Genomic DNA, 17679 nt, shown 5'->3' on the forward strand with positions numbered 1-17679 from the left:
GGAAATGAAGCAACACTCCTGGCAGGAAGAGAAAGACTTCAGACAGCATGATGAGCTCCAGAGGGGCTTTTCCTCTTTTCCTCTGCTGCTGATTCGCAAATATGTTTTCTTAATTTACTTTAAAATAACTTTTTGGTGTGAGCCAGGTCCAATTATTTCACAATCACTTGGGATCTCTCTGTTGCTATCAGTGCTGCATGTCAGCCATACACAGTTCAAACATATTTTTGTGTAATTCACCTGGTTTTGTTCACATGTGTCTTATAAAACCTGCTGAAATGTTCTGTTTCATTAAACTGTAGGTACAATGTGGACATGAGGAGCTGCAATCTGTCCAAACATGTAAGTAGTTTAAAGTGTTGCGAGCCACATTAACCTGAGATCTTTTTTTTCTGTAACTTGTTATTTCTGTCTAATCTTTCCTCACTACTTCCTCAACCTGCTGAGCAGAAGGTAAGTCATTCTCAACAAGCCTCAATTCAGACATCAGCATGGCATTGTGAAAGTGCGAAAGTGATTTTTCTTTACTATTTCTTGCAAACCCGACCTTTAGAGCTCTGATTCTATACAAAACAACTTCAAATAATATGAATCTCAATAGTTATGTCATTAATTCTGTTTCCTAAAATGTATTTTCTAACACACAGGACTTTGCTTTAATCTGTATCTACAAATGTTGGGGTGTGGTTCAACATAACTCAGCATGTTTGCAGATATTATAGAAGAAGAAAAGAAAAAAAAAAACTTTTAAGATATCAAAAGGAAGTGAAGGATTGTAAAAACTCTTCGTGTTGAGGTTTACCATGGCGACCTCTCTTTGCTTCGTCCAGGACTTTCTGGGTCAGATATTCTGCACTCTGGGAGAGATCATTGGCTCCCCCGGTGGCAGACTGGAAAGGACGCTGTCGTAAGTACGGCCTACATGACCACCGTCTTATTTTTAACTGGAGACAAAATAAAATTCACTGTCTCACATTTTATTGTTCCTCTGTTTTTTCCCCCTGTTTGTTCATGCTTTAATTTATGAAATGACCATTCTTGACAAATGGAGGAAATGTCAGACATACAGTATGGTAGTTGAGAGACAGACTGGTTGGTAACACTTTATCTGAAGGTTTGCGCATAAGACTGACATGGCACTGTAATGGACATGAAGGAGTCTTTATGAATGTTGTCTTTGAGTGTCAGTCAGTAAATAATGACATTTTGATGCAAAGTTGCTCTAAAACTTGCATTAAAAGTCAATTAAAAAATGTCAACTTTGCACTAAAAGTGTCATTATTTACCGAAAGACACTTCATGACAACAGTCACAAACATTCATGAAGACTTCTTCATGTACTTAATTAAAAATTATGATCATTAAACTAAGTAACCAAAATGATAACAGTAACTTTATGTATCCTTTACACGTTAGAAGAGATGAGAAACTGTTTATTTGCTGTTGACTGTGTATGTTTTTGCCATGATTCGTCTCTTCGATGGAGTTAGAGGAAATGCATTCAAGTGATAATTGGGATCTCAGGTTTCTTCTAGAAAGTCAGAAGTTATAAAGTTTGGACCCACTGCAGCATCAGCGCTCCTGTGCGACAGGCTGGTTGCACATAGTCCATAATAACCCAGCTGCTGGATGAGCCAAAGAGCAAACATCCTGACCGGTCTCTGCTTTGACCCAGTCAACTTTGGACCCTTGATGGTCATCCTCCCGGTCGACTGGCCTTCTCTCTAGCACACTCACCTACTCATTTCAAAATCATGACCTCTATGCCAAGCCTGACCGTAGTGCTGTGCGATACGGCTTGAATCTTGAAGACGAGGCGTTTTTGGATTACCATGACACAGAATACTGGAACCACTGAAAGCTTTGATGGAACCATTTATTTGACACAGGCAGCAGGAAAACTCAGAGCTGAGTACTGACTAGTTACATTTACTTGAATAACTTTTTTTGAAAACATGTACTATGAGGAATATTTTTACGACACCATACTTTTTACTTTTACTTGAGTAATTTTATTATAAAGTATTTCTCCTCTTTCTTGAGTAAAATTTCTGGATTCTCGACCCACTGAATGAAGAACAAAGATATTTTAACCAAAAATCCACCAGACACAGACATACAGCTGCAGTTTTCGTTAAAGTTTTGCAAGTTTTATAATGAAAAGAAATGATTTGAAAAACTTTTCTTTTGCCTGGTTGTTATTTTTTTGTTACTTACATAAATTATTGTAATTTCTGACTTTAAAACACCAAAATTTCCACTTAACTTTATATTTTAATTAATCTTATTAATGTAATTTTTAAGTATTAAATTATTGATAATTTGATAAGTTACTCAGTGCTTATTAAATACTTTTCACCAAATACTTTTTTACTCTTACTTTCGTACAATTTCTGTGTCGTCTGCCCGCCTGTGGTTAGACCTAGAAGACGTCTTCCTTCCTCTCTATTTCATATTATAACAAACATGTAACCACCCTCTGCTCTTCAGCAGTTGTTCCTTTGCTGCTTCATGCATTACTAATTCAGACTGGTTCCAGTATGGTGAGAAAAGAGGCCAGCTTGTGCTTAGGATCCATATTTAAAGTGCTGTAAGCCTGGAGTTCTCAGAGGACACGGCGGCCTCGCCCCAGCAGAACCGGAGCTGATTTGCTCTCTGTCCTTTTCAGCTGAGCCTGGGGTCTGGCACTGCAGATATCCTCCAGACTCAAAGCTCTGCTCCATGCCTCTCTGCAGCGTTTGACAAAGTAATGCACTCAATAGTATCGAAAACCAAATTCAACATACAGCTATTAATAGTAGTCTGAGTGAGGTTCCATGAATTAATTACTTATAAATGGAAGACATTTCAGCGTCTCCTATGTCTTTACTGTGTCAATTCGTCTAAATAAAACTAATACATGTAGGAGGATCCATGATGCTTCTCATGTTTGGTTTTTCAGTGACAGAAAACTTTCATGCTCTCAGATGGATCCCTGTTGGCAGACGGTTTGTCAGTCACATCACCGTGTTTCTGACTTTGACCCAACCAGTGGTTGGACACTATCACCTGACAATAACGTGATGACGTAACTCTGTTTTTTTGAATGTTCTTACATTTATGCAGGTTTTCTTCTTTCGGTTGGGTTGTAGGAACATTTCAGCTTTTCAGTATGTCTTTATAAAGGATAGTTATCACTTTTCCGACAAAATCCTGGAACTTTTCTTTTCACAGTAGACTCTAGATCTACTTTATGCTCCCCCGAAACCTCGTTGACAATATCCTATCTAGGTTAAAGCTAAAGCTTTTGAGAGCTGCTCTTACTTTTAATAATAAATGACCAGCAGGACTCAGACTTAGAAACACAGAGGAAGCTCCTCATCATGCTCGCTTTCTTTATGCTTTAGGAAAATACCAGTAATTTCCAAAATTACTGAGTCTGTTAGTTCCTGTTGGGGAAACATTTTAACCGTTCACAAAGTAATTGGATAAAATGTGTCGCTCTCGCGAATGAAAAGTTGGAGGTGTGATGGCCTGGAAGTTCTGTTCGATGTGTGGAAGCAGAAATAAATCACGAGAGAAATCCTGACCTCGTTTTGAGTCTCCTGTTAAGCATAAAGTGGGGGAGGATGGGGAGAAGGGGCCGTTTAAGTCTGATGTGGAAAGAGTGACGCAGGGACAGAAGGGTTACAGCATTATTTCATGATCCGCTACATTTTAGTAAAGGTATTCCTGAACTAAATTGGTCTCCTCTGAGAAGCTGGCCCTGCCAGAGTCCAGTTTCTAACCTTGAACAAAACCCATCATCTATACTAGTGTCTGCACTAAACCCTGATCATTTTGGCGTTACTGCAGACGTACCGTTGGAAACTGTACAGAAGCTCACTGTTATGCCGCCGTGTTTTGTATTACAGATTTATTCCGGCACATAATTTTATTCAGACACAGGATGTGCGCTCGGCATCAGGAGGCTCCGCTGGGTTTCACAGAGACTCGCTCTCCATGCATTTTAATGAAATTGTAAAGTGTGTGACTCTGACCTGCTTTCATTCAGAATGCTTTATTTGCCTGTGTTTAATTTCGCTGGAGTGTTTTTTTTTTTTTCTTCTTTTGATGGAGCATTTTCTCCCCCTATTTAGGCCAAAACAGCATGGAACTAGTTTCCTTCCAGAGAGCTTAGAGGGGGGCCGTTTATTCCATCTCTTTTCATTCAGCATGGCCGCCGTCAGTGGCGGTTATGTAGATTAAGTTAATTTTATGATTTTAAGTTACAATACGTAAGTTTAAAAATAATTTGTGTTAATTAAAATCTGGTTGTAACGCCTACATTTCTGTTTTAAAAGCCATTTAAAGGTTCTGTAAAGATGTTTCCAGGGTGGAACCAATATTCAGTCTGTTTAGGTCAGAGTGGTATTTTCAGTGACACGTCGGTAAAAGCCAACATTTTTGTTTGTTGTCAGTTCGCAGTAGAGATTTGGAGTTTCGTGCTGCAAAGTTTTTAACATTTGGTCGACCCTTTGATCCGATGAGGTTTGAAGTTTAAATCTGTTCTGGACTAGAGGACTGTGGATCCTCTAGAGATGATGACGGATTCTTCATGAAACCAATACAATTATACACTGATCATCCTCGTCATGAGACCATCTTGGGAAAACAGAGTGTCTTCAATCTTCAAATTTGCTGTAATACAGACTGCTATATCTTTCTATACAGCTTTCTATTAGCCACCATCACTGTCTACAATAACTCTTTGAAGAATCTGAATTAATATGAGTTACAGCGACATTTCATTTCCCTTTGGGATCAATGAGGTGCTTTTGAATTTGTATTTTATGTGTTGATATATGACGATAAGATGTGTATTGATGGCGGACCTGTTGAGTTCCTGTTAGCCACGTCTCTTCAGAGGTGAGGCAGAATATGTTTACATTTTCTAAGTCAAACTACTGATTTGTGAAGGCCTTTAATTAAATAATATACTTTTACCTTACTCAATAAAAATGTATTTTTTAAAAAGTTTTGTGCAGTTCTGATGGCATCGTTGGCATCGCGTCCTGTTAAACGCCAGTAAAACCCTAGAAACTCCTTGCGTCTGTTACTCACCTCGGTCGGAGTTACGCTCAGATTCATCTCCAAACTCCTCCATAATCCACAGTGGGAAGAAAATGTTCTTCGTCTCCTCTCTCGCTGCCGATCAATTTGCTCGTTTCATGTCCGGTGTGAAGTTTCCCATCAACTTTCGCAGCAGGCCGGTGTGAGCGCATACAGACCAACAGGAAAGTGTGTAATGAATCTTCTCTGTTTTTATGAATGAGGCCGTTGGACATGTTTCATTTCCAGCTCTGAGGAGACACTAAGTGCTTGTCTCATCTTGTTTTGCATTAAACAAGATGCTTCTCTTGCTATCACCTTTGCACCAACACATTTCCCAACAACATGCCTGCACTCTAGTCACTACACAGTAACACTGATTGATCAGGATTTAATGAAAACACTGATGTAAAAATTCTGTTTTGATATAAAATTTTAAAATATTCGCATCAGACGCTATATTATCTGCAAAACAATGGATGGATTGTGACACTTTGACCTGCTTCACACTGCAGGCAAAATGCAGATTTTTTTCTAAGTCAGATTTTTTTCAGTCAGGTTTGAGCCGCTCATTTTTTTATTTTTTTATGAGTGACATAAAGCTCCATTTATTATTTTTATTGCACCAATTGACAAATGTCGTCTCAAGATATTCTACAAACACAATGTAAGTTTTACACATAAATAGTGAGATCAGTTCATCCAAAACGTTGAATACGTTTCAGTTTTATTCTAATTACAAATGAAGTTAAAATTACTACAAACATTGAACAGAAAGGGTTTTCTACACAGAGAAACTCACCAGATTGCATCAGGTATTTTCCTTCTCTTTTATGCTTGGAGCTGCAGAAGTGAATGACTCACTATAAAAATCTGTTTTTTACACTAAAACAAACACAGCATGTCATTTATGTCTGACGTTTATCATTTACTTAACACAGTAACTCCAAGTTCCTACTTTTTCCTCTGCCTCCTTTCCATCCATCCTCTCTGCTCCCGTCGGAGAACATGAGATCCGTTCCAATGGAAAGAGCCACTCGCGTCGTCAGCAGCTCTGGAAACCCGTCTCTGGCTGACGGGAGAAGAAAGGTGGCGGGTTTGATTGAGTGTGACTGGATCGGGCAGTTGTTTGTTTTGCAGTGCAGGTGACGGGCGGAGACTTAAATTTGTTTTCTGCTGCTGTGCTCCTGTTTCCTGTCTCATTCGGGGGGGAATGACAGTCTTTGAAGTAGGAAGCTCCAGAGACATCGTTACAGAAAAAAAATGTCACGAATTTTGTAGAGAGTAGAAACAGCAGAGTTACTTTACCTCAGTCTGGGATTCTGGTGAAATGTATGTGGAGGGGGAAAAAAAATATTTTAGAATGAATAAAACCGCAACGATTTTGAGAAATGAGGCAAAGCTCAATCAGGCAGCTGTTACAGACGACTTCAGATTCACCCATCAGTCTGCAAGTCTGAGACTCTTTGACTTTTGGCTTTGCTCAGTCAAATATCAGACTTTCTGACTGTGCGTGAGTCCTGACAGAGACCCAAACAGCATTTCCTGTTGCTGGTTGGTCCGCAGAAGGACTCGACACCATGCCTGTGAGATGCAGGAGAGGCTGTGTGTGTGTTTGTGTGTGTGTGTAATGTGTGTGTGCTCCAGCCCGGTGTTATCTGCCGCCTCCGCAGAGATGAGCGCGTCCCTGCGGCGTAAAGAGTCGATACAGTCGTCCTCCTGCTCTGACCCACGGAGCGTTCCAGATAACTCTTCAGAGAACACAGAGTTAATTGCAACAGTGTTAAATGAATTTATGCTTCGTTGCACGGTTAGCTGCTCAGTGCCATTAAAAGGGCTCTCATGTAGTCGCAACCGTATAAAAACAAGAGATCAAAGTTCTAGTTACACCATTAATTAAGATTGGTAAAATTATTAAAACACAATGGCTGTTCATAAATGTTACGTCAAAATCTTACAGTAAAAGTTATAAAATGTTACATTATGTGTTGAGAAATAGACTGGCTGTGGAAGTGGCTCCGCAATGACTAACTTACACTGAACAATGAAAATAGTTGAGCCAACTTAATTGAATTGCTTCAATTGGAAACACTAAGTTTGTCCAACTGAATTTAAGTTGAGTTCACTTGACAAATTTAAGCCAGTCTTACTCAAATCATTTAATTTACTGCTAAGTGACAGTAAACTAAATGCAGCAATAAGTCGCTTAAAGAACTTGTCTATTAAACAGGGTTTAAACTGCAGGAACATAAAATCTTACCAAGTCATTTTGATCTAGTTTCTAGTACAAATATCTTAGTAATCTTAAAATAAGACAACAACAAAAAAGCTTGTAAGTAAGTTTTCAGCAAGATGTAAGAGCTTGTTTTAATCAGTAATTCCTTAATATTGATGAAAAAGTTCCAGTTCCACTGACAGATTATTTCACTTATAACATGGCATTTTTCCCATGCTGCCTTTAGTCCCACCAACGCCTCAGTGACTTTTGGCAGCGTTGTGTGAGGCAGTGTGTTCAGGTATCCTCACTTTCTTTACTAGAGTGGGAAAAGTCGTTTGGCTTCTTGCAGCGGCTCATTAATCACGTTAGCATCCTTTGTTACAGCTGGAAGGTCAGGATAGATTGATTAAAAACCGAAACCGCCGTGAGAGGAAATCAGACGAGTTGGAATTATTTGTCGGTTCAAGTTGAGGCGTTTCGGCTGACCTTGTGCTCTCGGGGGGTTACGTGACTGCGTTCACAGAGCAGGAGGAGGAAGAAAAAGAGGAGGAAGGCTGGTGGTGACTCCCGAGCTCAAGGGCGCAAACGGCAAACAGCAGAAGAGACCGTGCGCATTGTTACCGCCGTGTGTCGTCTTCTCCAGATGTTTGCAGCAGCGGCTGTAAATTTCAGTTGCCATTTTAATCAAAGTGCGTCAGACTGCTCTCTCTCTCGCTCTCCTGCAGAAGCGTAGCTTCAAGTGGATGGAACGAATTACCACGTCGTGCTGTGAGGTGGAGTGTGACTTAACAGCCACAGGGAATTATCAAGAGGATGAGAAGGGTTTTCTCCTCTCTCTATCCCGGCCGGAAAACTTTTAATTACACTCTCGTCCTCCTGTAGAGCTCTTACAGACAAAACCCAAACGGACCAAACACGAAACGAGCGTCGTTTTACCAGATCTCAAACCACAGCGAGGACGACAACGGGTTGCTGGAGCAAATGTTGCTCCTTGGTTCTCCCAAGAATGAGATATTTTAAAGCTTTGAAGTGTAGTGACAGTGATCTGATGTTCCAAAGATAGAACGGCATCTGCATGGCTTTTAGCCTCTGTGTATTCTGAGGCACTGGTTCATGTTAAAGACAGCAACTCCAGCTGGCTTAGTCTAATCAGCTGGGAATCTGGGTCACCAGTTTCAAAGAACATCCCATCTCTTCTGCTTCCTTTTTTTCACAGTTACTTTGAAAGTGTCAGCCCGCGTACGACAATGCAGACTGATTATTTCAGCTTTGGGTTTCTGTTAGAAAAACGTAGAATCGCCGCCTAAGAGGAAGCGCTAACAGGCTCTTGTCTTTTTCCGTCCGTCATTCTGCAGTAAAGTTTGTTTGTTTATTAGGATTCCCATTGCTGGTGTCCTCATTATAAAAAAAAGATAAACAAAAGCAGTCACACACACTTAACATAAATTGGTTGCCAGAAAAGCTGGAATGAAATGAGGCTTTCATCTTTGATTCATTAGGTTTTATGACTTCATCAACCAGCGGTGCACCGATTGCAGTTTTCTGGTTGATTGCCGATTACTGATCTGTAAAAAGACTGAGCTGCTGATTCCGATTTTGAATCGGCATTTTGAAAAATGCAAATTTTTTTTTGTCTGAAATGTCTAAATATAGCAAGAAAGTGCTGAGTTGGCAACAGTGGAGTGACTATTAACTACAAACGTGCAGACATGACCTGGTGGGCGGAGCTAAAGGTCAAACCTCTCTAATGGGAGAGCAGAAGAGGACATCTGTTGATTTTTAGACCTTTCCTGAGGTAGATAAGATTGGCTTCACATGTATCGGCCGATCACCAAGCCCAAAATTAAGGAAATCAGTGCATCCCTGTCATCCACTGATTTTTGCTAATTTTGCTCGGCATTTCATAGGATTCATAGCACTAAATACCTTAACAAAACACAACTGTCTCTGTTTTTTTTTTTTTTTTTTCTGTGACAGTGGGATACCTGGGAAGAAGTGTGGCTCCATCGTCTTCACAGCCGAGGAGCTCAGCAACTGCAGGGTTTGTATTTAATCATAAACTCATAAACTCACAGCTACTCACTTGTGTAAAAATAAAAAAAGAATCTAACACGGTGTCAGGAAGGTAGTCACCTCGGTCTAAATTCATGATAGTCACGCTCCGGTTTCAATTTTGAACTTTACGAAGGGAATTTAATTGACTGTATGGAGTCTTCAGAATAATTGTCATAGAAGGCAGGATTAATTAATACTCTTCCTTCGCGATATTGATGACAGATCCTCATACATTATCTAATCATTTTAAGCATAAATGTTTCTGCTATGTGTGACCAATAATTAGCCACAAAAGGAGAAACGTGTATGACACAAACCGGCTCATGATGGTGTCTAATGCTGTGTAGGTCTAATTTGCCCCAGTTCTGGATTCGGTGATGAATCACAGAGTCTTAACCTCAAAAGGACATAGATTTAGAAAAGTAACTTATTTTTTAAAGAACGATATTGTGTTCTCTTAATCCGTTTTTAACAATTTCAGGATGTAAATGAAAGTTTGAACTATTTCAACTCTGGAGTTTCTTGCTGTGCAAAAGACCTGAAAACGAGCCTTGTTCTCTCAGGACATAGCCACCATGCAGTTCTGTGCCAACAAGCTGGATAAAAAGGATTTCTTTGGGAAGTCCGATCCTTTCCTTGTCTTCTATCGGAGCAATGAAGATGGAACGTAAGTACATTTTTATCTACTGTCTGTTCGGCCTTCAGCCAACACCACTCAGCTTGGGGAAGTTTTTTTTTTTCTATCTTGTTACTTAAAGCTAATGAAAATACCAGATCTCTCTGCTGAATCTACCCCAACGGCATTCTTGAGCATTCCCACAGCCACATTATGAACTAAGATAAACTTATCACATGGTTCCTTATAACTTTAACTTACTTCTTTGCTTAAAACGGATTCACTTGTTTGACCTCTGTGCTAAATGTCCTGCTTGTTGTTACCAGGTTCACAATTTGCCACAAGACTGAGGTGATCAAGAACAATCTGAACCCTGTCTGGCAGTCATTCACCATCCCTGTTCGAGCTCTTTGTAACGGTGACTACGACAGGTAAAAAAAACTTAACTTTGACAGATCTACCATTCGGCTCCATGTATGCAGGTGTCCTGAAACATCAGAGCCCCGTTTCAGAAAGCAGGTTAACAAACCCTGAGTAGACGGCAGATACTCTGAATGAACTTACCCAGCCCTGTGATGCTCACAACATGAGACATCAGCAAGGTAACTCAGTTCTGAGTCAAGTTACCCCCTGAGTTAAGCGTGAGTGCGAGTCCTCATCAGTGGAACACAGATAACGTGATTCACCATGGCGACGGGAGAAGAAAAGAAAAGAAAAGCTGAAAGACTGATGATGTTCTGATGATGTTCTGGTTTGAACCGTCTGACAGCGTGTGATTCTGTGGCAGGTCAGAATAATGCCAGCAGTCGGCTGTGAAGTTCATCTTGGGCCAGTGCTGGTGTTATTGGGACTGTCACAGAAGAAAACTTCACCAGCAAACTGCTCATATCACACTCACTATGTGAAGGTTTTGATTCTTCCTCACAGGAAATGGAGGTATGCTTTATCTCTGTGGCACAAGGAAAAGCATGATGATGACTTCATGTGTCATCCAGTCCTATTTTTATTGAATTACCTTAAAGGGGCAGGAGATCAGTAAGAGCTTCTTTTCTGAACCTCGTAATAACAATAATCTGTTTCACTATCAACACTGTTTTGTGGACTGTGGAGCACGATAAACACAAGAGCACAAGACAAACACACACCTTATGAATGTTGGAAAGTTACATATTTTAGATTATCAAACAAGTTCTAACTCTTGGCAAAGAAAACTTGAATATGTGCAAAATGATGTTTCACAAAGATCTGACCATGATCTTCATGAGACTGTTTTAGGAAAACAAGAGTTTCTTCACTTAGAGGCGTCTTCAAATTCAACTAATGCAGGACATCTTTTCCTGCCCACAGCCATCACTATCTATAATAACTCTGAAGAATTTGAATTAATATGAGTTACATTTAATTTCCCATTGGGATCAATAAAGTATTTTTGAATTTAGAATTTTTTGAAATTTCTTTTTATAAAATAAAAAACAAAATTTATGGAAATCCACCCAGAGGAGAAAAACTCATTTCCCTTGATGTGTGTACTGCTCGGCTCTCACTCTCAGTGGCGGCATTGGATTTATTTGAATCCCAGCTTTGGTTACTGACTGTGGTTCTGTTTCCGTTATGGTTCTGTTCAGTAGATTTGCTTACAGTTTTTTGTTTATTTGTTTAGTGTGACGTAAAAATATCAACGCTAATCCTAACCCTGTTACCATAGTTAAATGTGATGCTAAGAGCTGAATCTTTGTGTTTTAGCTCAGTTGGCTCACAAATACAGCTCAGTAACCAATAACCATTTATCACTGATTGGTTTTTAGCTTGGCCCCCCTTCTCCATTATCCGACCACATCCATATTGAAATACATTTAATGGTGCTAATGGTCTTAACAGGAAGAGGCACAGTCTGTGTCTGTGTGTCTGTCTGTCATCTTTCCTGTCTCTAGATTTCTTTCTCACAATATTTTTCTTATTGTTAGGATTCATGTCTCGGTCTCAGTAATCAAAACAGACGTTTTCACATTGATCGAACTCTGATCCGTCACCATCAAATTCAATGAAGGTGACGTCATTTGAACGTGTCCTCACAGTGTTATTATTAAAGGATAAAAAGCGTCTAAAGAAAAGTTAACTTTCTAACTAAAAGTGCCCCCTGTTTTTTGATCTTTCTCTCTGCTGTTTCTTCTTCTCCCTTTTATTTTCTCTCCTATCTGTGAATCTCACCTCGGCTCCCTCGTCTTGCCTCCCTCCAGGACAGTGAAGGTAGACGTTTATGACTGGGACAGAGATGGGAGGTAAATTCTCTTGTTCACCGTCTCTCGCCTTTCTTTTGTCCATTTCATTTTCAGGCTCCACTCAGAGCACCTCAAATGTCACACCAATTTCGTCTAACCCAGGGCGTCTCATTATAGCAGATGGATAGCTGCGCTCGCCTGGCAAATGCTGCGTAGCGATTCAAAAGTTGTGCGTGGAGGTTGTCACTGAGAGAACGGGAAGACAGAACGCGGTTTGGCTCTTTTTCTCACTGGTGCTGGGATGCTGTAGGGGCTCTCCTCTCACTTTATTGGTTTTAATTAAAAGATTTGCGGGGGGTTTCCGGCCCGCTGACTACACGTCTCGGCTTGTCATAATTTGTAGTCTTTTGTGTCTGAACTTCAAAATGTTCTTAGGTTCTTTAAAGTCATGAAGTAAATATCGGTAGAGTCACGGTAAAGCAGAAAACATGTGGCAGTCGTGAGCAGAGTTGGGCAGTAACTAGTTACATTTACTCAATTACATTTACTTGAGTAATTTTGTTTACTAGACTGTACTTTTTACTTTTGCTTGAGTCACTTTTATTATGAAATAATAAAAGTGACTGGTCATGAGTGCATATTAACATCATCAGATCTTTATCAGATTAGGTAAAACCCAATTTAAATGTACATTTTATGTTGTTGTTGCTGTTAGTAACTTGATGACAAAGTGGAAAAAAAACAAAAAATGGCCTCATTGTTCAATCAAGGAAGGGACCGACTGACTGATTACTTGTAACTTTACCACATAACAGAATGAAAGGATTTACGGTGGATGTTTTTACATTCTTTTCTTTAAAAAAAACACACAAAAAAAAACAATCATAACAAAGCATGCCGGGTTTTTTACAAAAAATGTTAAAGCTGATTTCTATGACATGCTGGTTAGGTTAAAAAATTTGTAACATAAAAGAAGTGATTGCATAAAACCGTCTTCCATTCAGTAGATTCACCTTCGGCCACAGTCAACAGACACTGCAGTTTTACTGCCAAGCTGTTCAGCGTCTCTCAGCCTTTTCAAATCCAGCCACAAATTCTCCATGGGAATGAGGTCTGGGCTTTGACTAGGCCACTCTGGGTCAAACCATTTCAGTGCAGCTGCAGCCGGACTTTCGGGTCGTTGTCCTCCTGGAAAATAAATGTTCTCTGGAGCCGTAGTTCTCTTACAGACAGACCCAAATTGTCCTACAGGATTTTCTCATATTCTGCCATTAATTTTACCTTCTGCCATTGCAAGCCTACCAGCTTCACGATGGAGATGATGTTTGAAGTGAAGTGCTGGTATCTGTGTCCTCCAAACACAAAATCTGATGCTGAACTTTGGTTTCATCCGACCAAAGAACTCTCTAGTCCAGCCTTGATCTGAGTTTTCTTCCACAGCGGGTTTTCTCATTGCCTCTGCCCCCACAAAGAACCAGGGCGACAGTTATTGTCATCATTTACTGAAGCTCCTTGTGCGTCGTCATGGTGATCTGGAGTCCTCTCTTACAGGTTTTCACATGGCCGCTCAGTTTGTGAGGACAGCCTGATGTGGGCAGATTTAGACATTTCGTATGAAACTTTTTTTTCTCCTTTTTTTTTTGTCAGTCATGACTTCATCGGAGAGTTTACCACCAGCTACAGGGAACTGTCCAGAGGCCAAAGCCAGTTCAATGTCTATGAGGTAAGCTGTGTAAGGAGAAATAAAAAAAAAACAGTTTCCGACTTAGTCAGAATGTGAAATACATAAAATATCTCGTCTCTCTTATTGAGAGTCAGAGTTTTAACATTGTCTCTGGAGCTTTGCGCTGCAGCACTAGTTCCTTTATTATTTATTCTTTTCAGTGATTGCTTTGTTCCTTCTTCCTTTTGAGTTGAGATCATGAGAATAACATCCAAACCTCAACCTAACTACTGCAGTCACTGAGAGCCGTGAGTTAGCTGATTGTTATGGTCAGTAACCAGGCTAACATCAATAAATGCTAACAATGTGCATCTCTGGTTTTAATACTTTCAAACATAGAAACAATGTGTTAGCTCACATCATTGGTTGAAATAATGGCTTCAGATCAGATGCCTATATTTGAGCAGCTGCCATATTGGATTCTAAGTTTGGGTTGATCCAAAATCGGTTCTTAAAATTTCAGTGCGTTTGGCTAAACTTTTCCTATTTGGAACTTGAACTTTAAAATCTACAAGAATAACAGGAAAATGTGTCAAAGATATTAGGTCTGACACAGTAATAAATTTTGCTTGACGATAAACTGTCCCAGAAGTTATTGCGATAAACAATAATATCGCAGTTTTGAGACTATTTTCAAGTAATTTATTGATAACATTTTTTTTAGTAGTTCAAATTGACCTGACAAAAAAGAAGACAAAAAAAAAAAGATTTGTACATCACTGAGCTGGTTTTACTGCCTATTATGTATTGCATATGAACAGACTGAGTTACATGATATTCAAAAAGCTTGAACCTTGGAATGTGAGTAATGTTTCTCATATTATATATATATATATATATATATATATATATATATATATATATATATATATATATATATATATATATATATATATATATATATATTTTTTTTTTCTCTGAAGATAACATGATGTGGACATTAACAGATGCACTGAAGGTTCTGCAAAATCTACGCTCTCTTGTGTAATAACTGTTACTTTTGTGTTGCTTGGTTTAGGTTTTGAATCCTAAAAAGAAAGGAAAAAAGAAGAAATATGTCAATTCAGGGACGGTAAGACCAACTTGACTGTTTTTCACTACTGGATGCCAACATATATTACTGAACAACACTCCTGGCTGCATGGACTTTTATCCAAGTTATAAAAATATATTTGCAAGGCCCCTGACTGGGACGTTTCTCTCGTCTCGTACCGTCTCGCCGTTATTGTTCCTTTCTCCTCTATTTTTCATCATCTCCCCTTTCTCCATCTTTAAGGTGACTCTCCTGTCTTTTAAAGTGGAGTCGGAACACACATTTGTCGACTACATCAGAGGAGGGTAAGAGCGTGGTCACAGATGATTCACAGAGGCATGGAGGGACTTATAGAAAGATGAACTTAACAGAGGTTTTTATTATTGAATGACGGTTGAAATGTGACAAAGATAAGTATAAAATACATGATTCTCAAGCATCACTAAGTACAATAAAAGATTTAGTGAGGATGTTAAGGTATGGCTTTCTGAAACTCAAATCTAGCAGATTTGACTAGAAGTGACTTTAATTATGTTAGATAAAATCACTAACATAGCGATTTTAGCTATAAAATTGAAAATTAGGTAGACAGATCAGGCCATAGAACTTACATTACTGAAGTATTTTTTGTCTGACTGGATGTTTTGCCGTTCCACTGAATAGTACAGATAACTGAATGTAATAATTAGAAATAGAATATTTGGAAAAGAATACAGGTAGACTTTGAAACAAGGCAAGATGTTCATCTTATCAGTATTTATTCTCCCAATCAAAGAGAGAGGGAGAGAACCCCATTTCTGAAAGTCTTTTGTAAAACCAATATCTTGTGTCTTGTGCCAGGACACAACTGAATTTCACAGTGGCAATAGACTTCACTGCGTCCAATGGTAAGATGCTTCACATTCACACACGCAGAACATTTTGAGTAATCTCTTGTAACAGTTTCATAGAAAACATACTCTAATCTTAGAGATAACATTAGAAATATCCAGGCTGTGTAATGTTACACTTGATTGTGTAATATTGTTTGAAGTAATTATCAACCTTGTAGCTCTGATCAGGCATACTTGAACATCCGTAGCAACATGGCGATTGGTAGAGGAAAAAAAAACGGTGGGTGGGTGGGGTGTATTGTTTAAATTTTTATTTTTTTCGATATATATCATGTATAAAATATCTTTCCCTCATGAAAAATATATCAAGAGTTTTGTTTTAACTCATTGATGGATGTGTGGCAGCCATTTGGGGGCGCCTTAATATCCGCTCATACGATGCCCCACCTATTTACCCAAAGCTCCGCCTCTGAGCATCAGGCCCCACCCCCACACCGCTCCACCAGACTAGCGGCAGCAGCAATTAACAAACACCTGGTGGAACTGGCCGTTACACAAACGGCAGCGCTCCTAAGAGAGGCTGCAAGGCATCAATGGACGACACGGAGAAGCATCGTTATGACGACTTGCTGAGGGGGGGAGTGTCACAATGGGTAGGAGGTTCTTAAAGAGACAGAGGCCAATTTCGAGACGTCAGAAATGCCACATCAAATTTCTTTTAAGTTGTCTTTGATATATACAACATCTTCATAAAAAACTGAACACAGTAAGATAGTTACCTGATTGTGGTATTAACGGGGCTGATTATGCATAAAAGCAGATAATAAAGTATTTGCTGGCAATGGTATCATTTTGGGTTTTATAAGTGAATATAGTTTGGGGCAGAGACTTTTTTTATTTTTATTTATTGTTACACCACTTGTAAGACCGAAAGCTTTTTCATGACGTCAACTTTAAGAGTCATAATACATTTTAAATACTGCATTTCCTTTATGAGCAGAGATGTTTTTCCGTACATGCATATTGGCTTTTCATTCCATAGGAAATCCATCCCAGCCCACTTCTCTGCACTACATGAGTCCATACCAGATGAATGCGTATGCCATGGCCCTGAAGGCTGTGGGGGAGATCATTCAGGATTACGACAGTGACAAGCTCTTCCCTGCATACGGCTTTGGGGCTAAACTACCTCCAGATGGCAAGATCTCCCATGGCTTCCCACTGGTAAGACAGACGTCTGGACACAGCCACGGTTTGGTCTCATTTGGTTCATTGAGTTTTAAGTTAGATTTTTCCGTATTTTGTATTTATGAAAGACTAAAAAAAAAAAATCTGCAATTACAAAATTCCTTTTGAGACTTTGTCTCTTTGACTTTAACTTTACAAATACTTTTGCACCAAAAATACTTCCATAGCAAATGCTCTCATTAGGGCTGCAGCTAACAATTGTTTTAATAATGGATTTATCTGTTGATTATTCTCATGATTAATTGAGAAAGCATTTTGAACGTATATTAGAAATACATTAAAAGATGTGAACAAACAGTTCAACTCTTTTTTTAAATAACAAAATTTAAAAAGATTTGCCTAAAAAGTGACAACATAGATTTCCTTTAGCGAATGCTCGATCGTTTGTAGCAAAGGATTCATCTCCAGCTAAAAAATAAAAAATATAAAAAACTCTTTTCTGTTTGACTTGACATCAGCACCATGTAGGACTGATCTGATGATTATGTTTTGGATGGACCAATTAATAACTAGAGAGTAAAATGCTTAATATTAGACTTATTTATAGAAATTGAACCAGGTGAAGATAAAACTATTCCACATGAGGAATTCTGGGTAGACAAAGTCTGTGTTTTTTTTTTTTTTTTTTTTTAATTTTAAAGGCAAAATGTATATATTTTTGTGC

General features: G+C 39.0%; 1 protein-coding gene across 2 annotated transcripts in view; it reads left to right on the forward strand.

The window, feature by feature from the left end:
* The window catches only part of LOC106959695 (copine-9), a 54507-nt gene that overhangs the window by 17919 nt on the left and 18909 nt on the right, over positions 1-17679 (forward strand). The window contains exons 5-16 of one of the 2 annotated variants that reach the window (XM_015052437.1): positions 303-342; positions 451-453; positions 831-907; positions 9266-9329; positions 9907-10010; positions 10286-10390; positions 12197-12238; positions 13826-13901; positions 14920-14973; positions 15178-15239; positions 15775-15821; positions 16810-16991. In XM_015052437.1, the coding sequence (XP_014907923.1) occupies positions 303-342; positions 451-453; positions 831-907; positions 9266-9329; positions 9907-10010; positions 10286-10390; positions 12197-12238; positions 13826-13901; positions 14920-14973; positions 15178-15239; positions 15775-15821; positions 16810-16991 (856 nt within the window). The remainder of the gene's footprint in view (positions 1-302; positions 343-450; positions 454-830; positions 908-9265; positions 9330-9906; positions 10011-10285; positions 10391-12196; positions 12239-13825; positions 13902-14919; positions 14974-15177; positions 15240-15774; positions 15822-16809; positions 16992-17679) is intronic. The other variant, XM_015052438.1, reaches the window with a different exon arrangement.

The sequence above is a fragment of the Poecilia latipinna genome, unplaced genomic scaffold, assembly GCF_001443285.1.
Source record: "Poecilia latipinna isolate Pla-1442-1.1 unplaced genomic scaffold, P_latipinna-1.0 Scaffold1109, whole genome shotgun sequence".
NCBI classification, from domain to species: domain Eukaryota; kingdom Metazoa; phylum Chordata; class Actinopteri; order Cyprinodontiformes; family Poeciliidae; genus Poecilia; species Poecilia latipinna.